General features: G+C 43.7%; 1 protein-coding gene across 5 annotated transcripts in view; it reads left to right on the forward strand.

The window, feature by feature from the left end:
- The window catches only part of ano2b (anoctamin 2b), a 175670-nt gene that overhangs the window by 55759 nt on the left and 103658 nt on the right, over positions 1-16253 (forward strand). For all 5 annotated transcript variants that reach the window (XM_041202729.1, XM_041202730.1, XM_041202733.1 and 2 more), the window contains 3 exons: positions 4937-5085; positions 5854-5908; positions 6803-6854. In XM_041202729.1, the coding sequence (XP_041058663.1) occupies positions 4937-5085; positions 5854-5908; positions 6803-6854 (256 nt within the window). The remainder of the gene's footprint in view (positions 1-4936; positions 5086-5853; positions 5909-6802; positions 6855-16253) is intronic.

Genomic DNA, 16253 nt, shown 5'->3' on the forward strand with positions numbered 1-16253 from the left:
CATGCTAGATATTATTGTAATTATAATCAGTATATCTAGTGAACTATTTTAAACAAAATATTTTATTTTCCATTTTATGTCAACTATGTTATATGGCTGTAGCTTATGTTTAGTGGCCTTGCAATGCCCTGGATACAGTTATGACTTTCTGAACCTCTACTTGGTTCAGGGCCAACTCATATCAATCACTCTTTAAATGAAGAGCTTTAGGGACATTTAAATATCCAAATACATTTTGCAGAGACTTCTGTAAGGGTGAATTACAGCACCTCATTAAGTGATAGTATCAAAGGTTGCAAGCTTCATAACTTAACTCTCACGCAATGTCAATAAATTAAAAGTGTGCAGACTTCTGACACTTCCATTCCAAGCCACAAATCATCCTGACTTGGAACTATATCATCGTTCCTTCACTGTCGCTGAATCAAAATCCTGGAACTCCCTACCTATCAGCACTGTAGTGGTTCAAGAAGGTGGCTCATCACCACCTTCTCAAGGCAGTTAGGGAGGGCGATACATGCTGGCCTAGCCAGAAATTCCCACATCCAGTGAACAAATAATCAAAAAAAGTGTCAGGAACCTCACAAAAGTGGAACCCATTTAACATATGGACAAGTTGCTGCTCAAAGAGCGCAGGAGGGAAAACATTACTGATCCACATTGAGCCTCTGAATCTGTTTCTATGGGCGGAAATTTTGCTTGGCGGGCAGGTGCGCACCTGACCTCCTTGAGCGTGAAATGACGCGCGTTGACGTTGGGTGAGCATGCAGACATCAATGTGCAGTCACGCGATAGTTCGGTCGGCAGGCGCGCGCTGGAGCCGGCAGCATGCCCGCTGACAATTAAAAGGCCTAATAAGGCCATTAAGTTATCAATTAAACTAAAATTTTCACTGCCTGTCCAACCTAATGGTTGGCAGGCAGGCGAAAAGACCAAGCGGTCTTTGAATTTTTTTAGAAACCTCATCCACAGGCAGGATGAGATTTCCAAAAGCAAATAAAAATAAAAACTTTAATTATTCATTAATAACACGTCCCTGCTCATGTGACAGAGGCACATGAGGGGACATGTTTTATTACATTTTTATTTTTTCTGTATCTCTTCATCTCCGAGGCAGCTGTGTGCCTCAGGGAGATTATTCAGTGCTCACTCCTGCGCATGTGCAAAGTTCGTGCTCAGCTGGCTCGGACTCTACTCCCCCCCCCACCCCCTGCCCCGCACAGGCAGCGCTCAGCGCTGCTGCTCACGTTTCACGCTGGGTGGGCTTTAATTGACCCAGCAGCGTGAAATCGTCGTGCGGTGCCAATCACCGGGTGGCGTTTGATTTCCTGACTGCCCCCGCCGAGCCCGCCCGCCAAGGGCAAAATTCTGCCCCATGTGTCCCTACCCACACAATGACAGAAAGATAACATTGGCTTGGTGGAATGATGTAAAAATATATTTGTATATAAGAAAAAGGGACTTAAATCTTGAAGTGGGTGAATGTTTGATTTTTTTTGAACATATGAAAAACCTAAAAATGTTAAAATTCTGCACATTTTGTAGAAGGAGTTACTTTTGGGGATTATTACATTCTTACTTTTTTATCACCTGTTTAATAAATTGTTTCTTCTAAGACCTCAATTTTAGGTAATTGTCAGTTGACGGGTTGAGAAATGTGGGATCTTGTCTATATAAATTTGTTAACCGCTGCTGTGTAGCTCAAGTTTATCAGCAGAGTTTATAAGACTAACTGACTTCAGCTTTGTAGCAGTTGCTAGAAATATTTTTATGGTGCAAACTTATACCTAGATAATTTGAGTTTATATAGGATGGAGCTGAGAAGTGGAAGGACTACAGGATTCCAGCATGGGAGCTAATTTTACCTGTTTCCCACCAGTCGGGAGGTGGGCATGGGTGGATCAGATGGCACCACTTGATATGAGGCTTAAAGCTGAGCCCAGTATTGAGGGCCAATCAATTTTTTGTAAGAAAGGTTGAAAGGTTGGATTAATCTTCGTCACTTATTGTATGATGGCCTTTTGAGGTCTGTGAGAAAAGTTCTGGATCTTTAGCTGTAAAATTCGACTTCATAGCACATGTTGTTTGGGTGTTATGGGTTCCATTTTTCTTCTAAAATGATGTCAGTAGCATGCATGCACATTTACAGTGCAGGCTTTGTTGGTGCAATATCTCAGGTATGGCATTATTGTGGCGCAGGGACCATGTGCCGGAAGAATGCAGTTTAGGCAGATTGTGATATTAATCAGCATGTAATGCTAACTTGATGACGATAGCTCCAGTTTGGAGCTTAATGCTCCAGCTAACATCTGCTCCTTAACACACATTTCAACATCTGTTCAGCAGCAGGAAGGACCCCCACTAATGTTATTTAAAGGAATCATCAACTACTACTACAGTTTAGTTGCTGATTGATTTCTACTGGTTGTTCCTAAGTTTATCAAAGTGTTTAGTGATTTGTACTGTTATTTAAACTTGCTGAAGTCTACAGGGAGTGTGGTAGCAGGTGATGACTGGGCTTCACTTAGATTTCAAGGATCCTATACAAAACCCACTCTCTCCCTAACATTGGTGCAATAGGTTTGCATTCCCCTTGCTCGACAGAATGACAGGGAGAATAAGCAGAGGTGACACAGAGGACAAGCTGCTAGACAAGGGAGGAAGAGGAGAAGTGCTCTCAGCAGGAGGCTATATCCCCCCAACCCCTCCCCACCACCCCACCCTCTCCAAATCCCCTCTGCCCCCATGTCACCTAGTCAGGTGAAGTTTAGAAAGAGTGCGTTTATTTTTCCCAAAGATTACTGGTAAAACTTAGTACTATGAGAGGGTTTTATTATTAGAAAAGTAAAGTCCAAAGACGTAGTGAAATAATGGGAATTTTCATTCAAAGGGGAAAATATGTGTAAAGGACTGAAGACTGTGTGTAAGAGTAGGCAGTTCATGATTCAACAAATGTGAAAAGCCTTTAGCATCTACGCCTCAAATTGCTGTCCTCAGGGAGTGAAGTTAAGAGAACTCACTCACTTTACATTCGACTGTTCAGTATATCATTTACTTTGCTTGGGTCTTTTAAGATCTATGGGCAGAATTTCACCCTTGTCGGGCAGGCTCAGCAGGAGCAAATGGGGGCAGTCGGGAAGCCGCCCGCTGCCCAACATCGAGGCCGGAATGCGATTTCAGGCTGGCAGGCCAATTAAGGCCCACCCAGCGTGAAACGCAAGCAGCAGCGTTCAACACTGCCTGTGTGGTAGGGGGAGGAGGGTGAGTGGGGCCCAGAGCTGCCTCAGGGAGATGAAGCATTTAAAAAAAATTAATAAAGAACTAAATACGGGTGGAGTGTGATGGGGTGGGGGGAGTTGGAGGTGAGGGGCTGTGGGCTGGGGGGAGAGAATGGGGTGGGAGTAGACGGGGGCAGAGGGATTTGGAAGGGATGGGATGGTGGGGAGGGGGTGGGGGATTTGGAGGGGAGTGGGTTGCTAGGGAGGGAATATGGGGGGAATTGGAGTGGGGAGTTGGGGGTTTGGGGCTGATGGGATGGGGAGGGGTGTGGGGGGAGAGTGGACTGCGTATGGGGGGGCGTTTAGTGGTGCGGTGGTGTTGGTGTGGGATGGAGTTGAGCCTGCCCTTCAAGAGCATTAATTTCTACTCCAAAAATTTGTGACTCCCACACTGCCGGCTTAAGCCCTTGCTATAGTGAAAACAGGGTCTGTTTGAACTCAACACAGAGTTCAAATGGCCCTGCTGAGCTCCCGTTTCCTACATGTGAGTCATGCCATCTCTCTTTTCGCCTACTGTTATTAATTACATTTAAAATTTTTAATTCCATTTTTATTTGCTTTAGGAAATCTCATCCCGCCCATGCATGAGTTTTCCTAAAATATGCAAAGGCCCCTTTGGCCTTTTCATCTGTCCACCAACCATAAGGCAGCGAAAAATTCTATTCCATTGATCCTTTAATGGCCTTAACAGGCCTTTTAATTGTCAGCGGTCACGTTGCCGACTCCGGTGCACGCCTGCAGAATGAAATATCACATGACTGAATGTTGACGCCGGGACAATTGCCCAACATCAAAGTGCGTCATTTTACGCTCGAGCAGGTCAGGGGCGTGCCCGCCCACCGAGCTAAAAATTTTGCCCAATGTGTTTTACTGTTGCCTTAATGAATGTGTAACTGGGAATCAGATTAACTTGGGGATTTAAAAATTATTGTATTAGTAATTTGTAGACATATGTATGCGCTTACAATCTTTTCTTTAATTAATAAATGTTTAAACTTAGTTTTATAAACACCTCAGTGGGCTTATTATTACTGAATTCAAAGCTCGCATCTCAAAACATACAATTTGAAAATTAGTTGTAACAGTTGTTTCAACTTCCCTCTGGGATTTGAACAACTTAGCATTTACCATCTGCTGAGTCATAACAACTGCAAGATATACCCTTATTCAAAATAACATAACATGATCCTTACATTTTTCCTGTGTTAGTGACAAAACTGACTACCTAATCATTTCCAGCAATCTTGGTCATTTAATGGAATTTGCTTTGTTTTAATGCTGCAATCTCTTATTGATAAAGCTGAATTCTGGTACACGTTAGTTAATATCTCCTATCAGAATTCTCATTGAAATATGCAATTCCAATGCCAATGCCAATGTTGGTGCTTTATTTTACTGGATATATATTTTTCAAGATGAAATTTCCAGCTTGGGAAAAGGTTATCTATAATTGTAATCATGCTCTTAAAGGTATTTAGAGAGAGCAGGGAGAAACAAATTTAAATAAAAATTTTGAATGAAGCCCTACTCTCATACTAGACTACTGGGAAATGGTAGGTAAAGAATACACTTCATGCTCTGGGGTAAGTGATGTCGAGTTTGGATGGTCCTACTTGGCTGCCATTAATCTGAGTGTTCATGCTTTTGTTCTTTTTCAGGCTTTTGAAATCAAACAGGAGGATGGGATCACAGCAAAAGTGAACTCAATCTGGCAAAAGTTCACAAAGCCTTTACTGCCTAAAGTTGGACAGTCAACCCAGACAGGAAAGCACCTGTCACATCCCTTCACCAGAGACAAGATGCATTTGTAAGTAATTCACAAAAAAAGGCATCATTTTGGAAAGCATATAATTTTGAAGAGGTTTATTATCACTATCTTTTAGATGTTCTGATGTATACAACACAAGTTAAAGAAATGCAAGACTAATCATTGCAGTGGTCAAATAATTCTGGAATCTATCATCAAAATCTATATGTAAAATCTATATCAAAGTTTATCATCAGAACCTATAGCTCATCATTTGTTTTTTATGTCTTAGCTGCCATATAAAAATAATTCCCAGTACAGTCTTGACTTTATAGGGTTATTAATTGTCTCTGGCTATTAAAATTGCATTTGCAGAAAACAATTGGGCTTAATTTAATCAAAGGCAACATGGGTTCAATTTAATAAGTAGAAGGTGGAATAGAATCAGACAATCATAAAACTTTACAGCACATCCCTGCGGTGCCTTTTGGAAGGGCTCTCCTCCTTGTTCTATTCTCTCTCTACATTCCCTTTTTGCTTTTTCAAATATTTATTCAATTAAAATTACAATAATGTAAAAAACATCGCAAAGCATTTTACACAGGTGAGATGAAGTGAAAATAGAAGCAATGAAGGAGCAGACAGTGGAGCATGGTGTGAGGGTTGGTTGAAAAGATTTTTGTTGGAGAAGATTAGGGGTTTAAGCAGGAGTTTCCAGAGAGAATGCCTGAAAATTCTGCTTCGAAGGAGGGTGGGGAGGTGGTAAAGCAAAGAGTAGGAGGGTGGGGGAATGCACAAACAATTGATTGTGTTTCTATTTTTTTACAGGTACAACATAACGAATAAGGAAACATTTTTTGACAGTGCAACCCGCAGTCGAATAGTAAGTCAGACTGTCAAACTGTAAGGACTAAAGTCATTTTTAATTACTTTGACCATGAAAAGACCTATTAGTGTGCCATCACAGTATTCAGTTGAGGTAGCCATATGGTACCCCTAAATACAAGGAGCAGTATGGCGGTGCATGACCATGTACCCATGACCACACGCACTTGTTGAATTCCCAAAAACAAGCGGGACACATACCAATTTCTACCCCTGCGTCCAAATAACCTTTGCCGAATGTGCCTCACCAGGAGTGCCAAGATGATGAACAGGCTCACCATGTATATTGCGTTTGACACCCCTGTTACAGTGGTTTCCTGAGCTCCTTTGAGGGTTAACACTGGAAATATTCTTCTTCCTTCTTCTTCTGTTCCTGTTCTGCTGAAATCCTATGTATGCTTCTGTCAACTTAGCAAACAAGAATGGATCTTTTTGGGGGGATTTTTAAGAACAAATTTATTGCAATTGGTAAATGAAAATTGTTGCAAAAAGTACATGTTAATTCAAAATTATAGAAACAAATTTAACAACCACCCCCCCAATCACCACCCCCCCAACCATCCACTGTACTGTAAATTTCTCACCAAAAAAGCTGCACAAAGTCTATTCCCCTTTAAGAGTTTCATTGCACACTGGGGTTCCCTGGGTACAGGCCAGTTGGACTTTCAAGTGAAAATATGCAATACCTGGGAACCTGCACCTACCATTCATTGACATATGCTTCCCTGCATTCTGAGGTTATATGACATGTAAACGCATTTAGGTCTCAATTGCCTTGGGATCCAATGGTGGTTTGAGGTCCACGATTAGCAATTTGGGACACCCCTGCTCTCTTACTTAGATGTAGTTCTAGTTGCGATCTTTGATTTTTTTTTGTTTAAATTCTTTACAGGTTTATGAAATTTTAAAACAAACATCCTGTCCAACAGCCAGATATAATATGGGTAAGATCATTTCACAAGCATCATTGAGGACGGTTTTAAAACAATTCTTAAAGTAGTTTTCGAAATATAATACTGCAACCTTTTGGAATGTTGTTTTATTTAGTCAGATATTGATCACATGTTAAAAAAAAATTCTGGCTGTGCTGCCACAGGAGGATTTATTTAAAAGGAGTTCCCAAGGGATTAAATTTATAGAACAGCAGAGCTGGAAAATATAGATTAGGATTCCGATGAAGGGTCTGAACTGGAGTGGTTTAGACAATTAAACAGAAGAGGCGGTCCTGTCTCCAGTCAGTTAAAATTAGCTGGGAGACTTACCCATCAACATCTTACCCCCATCCTGCAGTTTTCCGTTATTAGCTGCCCTTCTGAGTAGGTGGTAACAATACCCGGTTGACACTAGTGAGGCTCTTCTTTAAATATGCAGACTGGTCTCCGATTACATTATTGGACCTTGACTGCAGTAGCCTGAGTGGAAAAGAGATCCAAAGAGGAACCACGTGTTTCATTTTCCTTGAGGGACCAGGAGGGAGAGAAGCATTTATCCAGCACCACAAAGAATGTTTAGGCCTCTCCTGCTCTGCCATTCCTGATCACAAGATCCTCCTTAAAACCTTCTCCCCACAACTTACCTAGATATGGGGACCACTTCTTTGGTTCCAGTTGCCAACCAGCTTCCTCCCAGAAATCTGCTCCCACCTGCTGACCACTGGGCAATTGCTGATGGGACCCTGGAGTTAAAATTGCTCGGCGCTCACACTGTCAAGGTCAGGCGGTTTTGGCGCTGATCTCCATCGCTGTCTGCCTGATTTCCTCCCCAACTTAAAATCGGGATTTTACTTTAGAAATTCAAGGAACATTCCCTTGGGTTTCCACCAAAATAATAGTGGGGGATTGGTGAATTCTCATGGAAATTCTAATCCAGTAAATAAAACGAGCATCAGGTAAACAGGATTAATTATTGTTCATCTAGTTATATTAGCCGATCACTGGAATAGAATACATGTCCGAATGCATGTTTCTCGTGCTGAAATTAATAATGCCTGGTTAACAATTTACCACTGAATTAATTGCAGAATTCAAACGCAACCTCCTGTTATAAATCCAAGGCCAGTGTAGTTTGTAAAGAAGCTAGCGTAATGATCAATCCTTTGGATTTCATTTATTGAAGAAATGATAGAAAATAGTATGACTCATTGAACAGAATTGTACATCCTATGGGCAGGCTCATACCCAACCCGATCAGGCGTAAAATAGTGCACAATGACGTGCGTGATATTTCAGTCAGCTGGCATGTGCGAGAGCCGGCAGTGCACCCACTGACAATTAAGAGGCCTAGTAAGACCATTAAAGTTTCAATTAGTGGGGATTTTTTGCTGTCTGTCCAAGGTTACAGCTGACGGGTGGGTGAATCGGCCAGGCGGCTGTTGCATTTTTGAGGAAACCTCATCTAAGGGCGGGATAAGGTTTCCGAGATTAATTAAAAAAACAGATAAAAAGGCGTGGGCATCATTTTCACCACCCGTATGTTGAGGTGACTCATTTTGACGTATGGACATTGTTTCTGGATTTTACATTCGGTTTTTATTGATTTTAAATTCGTCAGCTCCCTGAGGCAGCTCTCTGCCTTCAGGGAGCATTACTTCCATGCTCCCCTATGCCCGTGCTGACTTCAGCGCTCGCTCTCCTCCCATCTCCACCCAGGCACCGCTAGGCATTTCAGCACGCCTTTCACGATGGCTGGCCAATCACGGCCGGGTGCCGATTGCGGGGGTGGGGGGGGGGCGTCCCATTTCCCGGCCGCTCCCGGGCCCACCGACTGTGCCCGAAATCCTGCCCAGTATTTCAAAATTTCTAACAACCTGTATATCAGAAACCTCCATGCTGACTCATTCACACTCTGAGCTTGTTGGAGGGAAGGGAGTGCAGCATATCTTCATTTAGATTTAAATCCTGATATTTTACCCATTCTTTAGACTTTCAAGCTTCTTGCTCCCACTGATAAAAGAGGCAGACAGAGCATGTACTTCTGTCTGTTTTGACAGCTAATTTTATCTGGTACTCTCACTACCTGCCATAAATACATTGGAAGGATTTACAATCAATTGATAATCAACCTGTTTGACCATCCTAGAGTGGGACTTGAACCTGTAGCTTCTGGCTCAGAGGCAGGGACACTACCCACTGCATCAGAAGACCTCCTTTCCCATTCTTCAGTCTATCTGAAACTCTTCAATGCCCTATGTTTATCCAGAGCCCCAATTCTCCTAGGTATTTTTTGTACCGGACTTTTATTGCCTGTTTTGTATTAGCACTTGTTTATGAGGCACACGTTAACACCCAGTGCAATTAAAATATTCCCTAAAGCATAGATAGTTGTCAGTTTTAAAGCTAGCCATGGGACCAACAGTAGTCCAAGTTGTATAGACTTGTATTCCCTTTGTAAGGAACATATCTTTTTATTTCTGCTGGACTGCTGTAAAGAACATGCCTTTTTATTTTCTGTTTGTCTGTGGATTAGAGGCCTGAATTTTTCAGTCGGTGTGCGGGGGCAGGTCCAACATACCTGCATGTAAAATGACGCACGATGATGTCGGGCTTGCGTCCTGACGTCATTGCGCTGTCAGGCAATGTTTCGTTCGCGGGTGTGCGCCGGAGTCAACTGCGTACCGGCCGATAACTGATAGGCCTTTTAAGGCCATTAACAAATTAATTAATATAATTGTTTATACTGCCTGTCCAACCTTAAGGGTAGCAGGCAGGTGAAAAGGCCAAGCGGCCTTCATCGTTTTTGGGAAACCTCATCCATGAGCGGGATGAGGTGTCCTAAAGCTTTTACCACTTAAATACATTTTTTCTGAAATATAAAAACATGTCCCATCTCATGTGACACAGTCAATGTTTAATTAACTTTTCAAACTATTTATTTATTTATTTCGAAAGCGCTTCAATCTCCCTGAGGCAGCTCTGTGCCTCAGGGAGATTGAAGCACTCTTCCCCATCTTACGCTGGGTGGGCATTAATTGTCCCGTCTGTGTAAAATGGCGACACGGAGCCAATGGCAGGTAGCGGTCGGCTCTGCGACTGCCCCTGCATGTTCCGGCTGAGCCCACCTGCCGACTGAAAAATTCAGGCCAGAATTACGATGGCTGAAAGTTGAAAGACATGTCCACTGGAACAGAATAAGAGATATATACAATGTTGCATACCTGGAACAGAGTGTGCCATGAAAGATAGAATGGTGCCGGGAAGGAGTTCTGGACCAAGGGATCTGCCTGACAACAGCATTTAATGGGCTCATGATCATGTGACCAGGGTTTGTGCGAAGAGCAGGGCAGCAGAAAACATCTAAAATCTCTCTTCCTCATACCTCTATAACCTGCTCTCTCTGATGAATCCCTGTAAAAAGGAAAATAAGAAAAGCGCTGTTAGAGACATTGAAAAGCAAGTTATCAACCAGTGAACTAAATGCTGAAAGTGGTGGAAAACCACCTCGTATCATCAACAAGAACTGAAAGGAATTTGGAAGACATCAATCAAAATCAACCCATCAAATCCTGTATCCTGGATTGGTGTGATTGAACTGTTTTATCCCACCCTTAAAATCCATGTTTTGTGCGTCGTGTGTGTGTGTGTGTGTGTGTGTGTGTGTGTGTGTATTGGGATTTAAGAAGGGGATAGAGTTTAAGCTAGAGTGTTAGAAGTTAGCACTTCATTTTTCTTTCTTTTGCCACGATTTAAAGACACCTTGTTCAATGTACAGTTATTTACTTATTACCTGGTGCTCGTATTCTGTTAAGTTAAATTAAACAGTTAGGCAGAATTGGGGAAATCTGGTGATTTGGTCACTTGTCATGGCTGGGGGAACAGTGAGGCTTGAGATGACAGCGTACTATCCCCAGTGAGATGTGACACTTTTTTATTCATTCACAGCATGTGGGCATCACTGGCTGGGCCAGAATTTATTGCCGATCCCTAAATGCCTTGAGAAGGTGGTGGTGAGCTGCCTTTTTTAACTGCTGCAGTCCATGTGGTGTAGGTACACCCACAGTGCTGCTAGGAAGGGAGTTCCAGGATTTTGACCCAGCGACAATGAAGGAACGGTGATACATTTCCAACTCAGGGTGGTGAATGATTTGGAGGAACTTCCAGGTGGTGTTCCCATCTATCTGCTGCCCTTGTCCTTCTAGATGGTAGTGATGGTGGGTTTGGAAGGTGCTGTCTAAGGAGCCTTGGTGAATTCCTGCAGTGCAACTTGTAGATGGTACACACTGCTGCTACTGTGCGCAGTGGTGGAGGGAGTGGATGTTTGTGGATGTGGTGCCAATCAAGCGTGCTGCTTTGTCCTGGATGGTGTCAAGCTTCCTGAGTGTTGTGGGAGCTGTACACATCCAGGCAAGTGGGGAGTATCCCATCACACTCCTGACTTGTGCCTTGTAGATGGTGGACAGGCTTTGGGGAGTCAGGAAGTGAGTTACATATCGCAGAATTCCTAGCCTCTGACCTGCTCTTGTAGCTACAATATTTAATAGCTAGTCCAGTTCAGTTTCTGGTCAATGGTAACCCCCAAGGTGTTGATGGTGGGGGATTCAGTGATGGTAATGTCATTGAATGTCAAGGAGCGATGGTTGGATTCTCACTTGTTGGAGATGGCCATTGCCTGACACTTGTGTGGTGCGAATGTTACTTGCCACTTGTCAGCCCAAGCCTGGATATTGTCCAGGTCTTGCTGCGTTCAGACATGGGCTGCTTCAGTATCTGAGGAGTCTCAAATTGTACTGAACATTGTGCAATTGTCAACGAACATGCCCACTTCTGACCTTATGATGGAAGGAAGGTCATTGATGAAGCAGCTGAAGGTGGTTGGGCCGAGGACACTAACCTGAGGAACTCATGCAGTGATGTCCTGGAGCTGAGGTGACTGATCTCCAACAACCACAACCACCTTCCTTTGTGCTAGGTGTGACTCCAACCAGTGGAGAGTTTTCCCCCTGATTCCCATTAACTCCAGTTTTGCTAGGACCCCTTGATGCCACACTCTGTCAAATGCTGCCTTGATGGCAAGGGCAGTCACTCTCATCTCACCTCAGGAGTTCAGTTCTTTTGTCCACGTTTGAACCAAGGTTGTAATGAGGACATGAGTTGAGGGGCCCTGGCGGAACCCAAACTGGGCATCAGTGAGCAGGTTATTGCTAAGCGAATGCCGCCTGATAGCACTGTTGATGACCCCTTCCATTACTTTACTGATGATGGAGAGCAGGCTGATGAGGCAATAATTGGCCAAGTTGGATTAATTGGCCAGGTTGGATTTGGCCTGCTTTTTGTGTACAGGACAAACCTGGGCAATTTTCCACGTAGCCGGGTAGATGCCAGTGTTGTAGCCAAACTTGAACAGCTTGGCTAGGGGTGTAGCAAGTTCTGGAGCACAAGCCTTCAGTATTATTACCAGAATATTGTCAGGGCCCATAGCCTTTGCAGTACCCAATGCCTTCAGCTGTTTTTTGATACCATGTGGAGTGAATCAAATTGGCTGAAGACTGGCATCTATGATGCTGGGGATCTCCGGAGGAGGCCAAGATGGATCATCCACTCAGCACTTCTGGCTGAAGATTGTTGCAAATGCTTCAGCCTTATCATTTGCGCTGTTGTTCTGGGCTCCTCCATCATTGAGGCTGGGGATATTTGTGGAGCCTCCTCCTCCAGTGAGTTGTTTAATTGTCCACCACCATTCATGACTGGATGTGGCAGGACTGCAGAGCTTAGATCTGATCCGTTGGTCGTGGCATCGATTAGCCCTGCCTATCACTTATTGCTTATGTTGTTTGGCATGCAAGTAGTCCTGTGTTATAGCTTCACCAGGTTGACACCTAATTTTTAGGTATATTTTATGCTGTTCCTGACATGCCCTCCTGCACTCTTCCTTGAGCCAGGGTTGATTTCCTGGCTTGATGGTAATGGTAGAGTGGGAGGGAAGGGTAAAACTCCAGGAAGTATGACTAATGGGAAACAAAGCAGCAGGTTAGCGTGTGGGGGATGGATTCAACTTCATGGAAAATTATGAAAAACTGAAAAGAAAGGAGAGCCCAGGAGAGGCTATTAAAGTCTCCAGAACATAAAATAGGACAGAGTGTTTGGAAAGGGCTAGGAATCTAACTTCATGCACATCAGATAAAGGGATGACAATGAGAAAGGGGATGGGAAATACAGGACTGAAGGTGTTGTATCTGATGCACAGAGTATACAGAATAAGGTAACTGAGCTTGTGGCGCATGTTGAAATTGGCAGGTATGATGTGGTAGGCATTACGGAGACATGGCTGCAAGGGGATCAGGACTGGGAGCTAAATATCCAAGGATATACATCCTATCGAAAAGGTAAGCAGGTTGGCAGAGGGGGTGGGGTTGCTTTGTTAGTAAGAAATGAAATGAAATCGATAGCAAGAAATGATGTAGGGTCAGATGATGTAGAATCTGTGTGGGTAGAGTTGAGGAACCGCAAAGGTAAAAAAAACCATAATGGGAGTTATGTACAGGCCTCCGAACAGTAGTCAGGATGTGGGGCACAAGATACACCAGGAGATGGAAAAGGTGTGTAAGAAAGGCAAGGTTACAGTGATCGTGGGGGATTTCAATATGCAGGTAGACTGGGAAAATCAGGTTGGTAGTGGATCCCAAGAAGAGGAATTTGTGGAATGTCTACGAGATGGCTTTTTGGAGCAGCTTGTGGTGGAGCCCACTAGGGAACAGGCAATTCCAGATTTAGTGATGTGTAATGAGGCAGATTTGATAAGGGAGCTTAAGGTGAAGGAACCCTTAGGAGGAAGTGACCATAATATGATAGAATTTACCCTGCAATTTGAGAGGAAAAAGCTGGAATCAGATGTAACGGTATTATAGTTGAATAAAGGCATGCGGGAGGAGCTGGCCAGAATTGACTGGGAGATGAGCCTAGCAGGAAAGACAGTGGAACAGCATTGGCAGGAGTTTCTGGGAGTAATTTGGGAGACACAGCAAAAATTCATCCCTAGGAAGAAGAAGCATACTAAAGGAAGGACGAGGCAACGATGGCTGACAAGGGAAGTCAGGGACAGCATAAAAGCTAAAGAGAAAGCATAAAATGCGGCGAAAAGCAGTGGGAAACCAGGGGATTGGGAAGCCTACAAAGACCAACAGAGGACAACTAAAAAAGAAATAAGGAGGGAGAAGATTAATTATGAGGGTAAACTAGCCAGTAATATAAAAGAAGGTTGCAAGAGTTTTTTTTAGATATATAAAGGGTGAGAGAGAGGCAAAAGTGGACATTGGGCCGCTGGAAAATGACGCTGGGGAAGTAGTACTGGGGAACAAAGAAATGGCGGAGGAGCTGAATAGGTTCTTTGCGTCAGTCTTCACAGTGGAAGACATGAGTGACATCCCCAAAGTTCAAGAGATTCGGGGGGGCAGAGGTGAGTATGGTGGCCATTACCAAGGAGAAGGTGCTAGGAAAACTGAAAGGTCTGAAGGTGGATAAATCACCTGGACCAGATGGATTACACCCCAGAGTTCTGAAGGAGATAGCTGAAGAGATAGTGGAGGCGTTAGTGGTGATCATTCAGGAATCACTGGAGTCAGGGAGGGTCTCAGAGGACTGGAAAATCGCTAATGTAACCCCCCTGTTTAAGAAGGGAGTGAGGCAAAAGACGGGACAATACGGGCCCGATTAGCCTGACCTCGGTCGTTGGTAAGATTTTAGAGTCCATTATTAAGGATGAGATTTCAGAATACTTGGAAGTGCATGGTAAAATAGGGCAAAGTCAGCATGGTTTCATCAAGGGGTGGTCATGCCTGACAAATCTGTTAGAATTCTTTGAGGAGGTAACGAGTAGGTTAGACAAAGGAGAGCCAATGGATGTTATCTACTTGGACTTCCAGAAGGCCTTTGACAAGGTGCCACACAGGAGGCTGCTCAGTAAGATAAAAGCCCATGGTGTTAGAGGCAAGGTACTGGCATGAATAGAAGATTGGCTGTCTGGCAGGAGGCAGAGAGTAGGGATAAGGGGGTCCTTCTCAGGATGGCAGCTGGTGACTAGTGGAGTTCCGCAGGGGTCAGTGTTGGGACCACAACTTTTCACTTTTTCCATTAATGATCTAGATGAAGGAACTGAGGGCATTCTGGCTAAGTTTGCAGATGATACAAAGATAGGTGGAGGGACAGGTAGTATTGAGGAGGCGGGGAGGCTGCAGAAGGATTTGGACAGGTTAGGAGAATGGGCAAAGAAGTGGCAGATGGAATACAATGTTGGGAAGTGTGAGGTCATGCACTTTGGTAGGAAGAATAGAGGCATGGACCATTTTCTAAATGGGGAGAGAATTCAGAAATCTGGAATGCAAAGAGACTTGGGATTCCTAGTCCAGGATTCTCTTAAGGTTAACTTGCAGGTTGAGTTGGTAGTTAGGAAGGCAAATGCAATGTTGGCATTTATTTCGAGAGGACTAGAATGTAAATGCAGGGATGTGCTGCTGAGGCTTTATAAGGCTCTGGTCAGACCACATTTAGAATATTGTGAGCAATTTTGGGCCCTGTATCTCAGGAAGGATGTGCTGGCCCTGGAGGTCTAGAGGAGGTTCACGAGAATGATCCCAGGAATGAAAGGCTTAACATATGAGGAACATTTGAGAACTCTGGGTCTATACTCGATGGAGTTTAGAAAGATGAGGGGGGATCTGATTGAAACTTACAGGATACTGAAAGGGCTGGATAGAGTGGACGTGGGGAAGATGTTTCCATTAGTAGGAGAGACTAGGACCCGAGGGCACAGCCTCAGAGTAAAGGGAAGACCTTTTAGAACAGAGATGAGGAGAAACTTCTTTAGCCAGAGAGTGGTGAATCTATGGAATTCATTGCCACAGAAGGCTGTGGAGGCCGGGTCATTGAGTGTATTTAAGACCGAGATAGATAGGTTCTTGATTGGTAAGGGGATCAAAGGTTATGGGGAGAAGGCGGGGGAACGGGGTTGAGAAACTTGTCAGCCATGATTGAATGCCAGAGCAGACTCAATGGACTGATTGGCCTAACTTCTGCTCTCATGTCTTACGGTCTTATGGATACGCCGGGCCATGAGATTACAGACTGTGTTTGAGTACAACAGAGTTCAACAGTGAAGATTATGTGGTGATTTTGTGGTGAAATATTTAAGATGATCAAATGTATTAATAGGGCAGACAGAATAGATAGAAACCTTTGGTGAGGGAGGCCAGAACAAGAGGACATAGAATTAGAGCTGAGACATTTAGGGATGTTGTTAGGAAGTATTTCTTCAAACAATGGGTAATTGAACCCTGGAACTCTCTCCTTAGAAAGCTCTTGAGACAAAGTCAGTTGAAAATTTCAAAATTCTGATTACTAGATTTTCCTTAGGCA

The sequence above is a fragment of the Carcharodon carcharias genome, chromosome 13, assembly GCF_017639515.1.
Source record: "Carcharodon carcharias isolate sCarCar2 chromosome 13, sCarCar2.pri, whole genome shotgun sequence".
In the NCBI taxonomy this organism is placed as follows: domain Eukaryota; kingdom Metazoa; phylum Chordata; class Chondrichthyes; order Lamniformes; family Lamnidae; genus Carcharodon; species Carcharodon carcharias.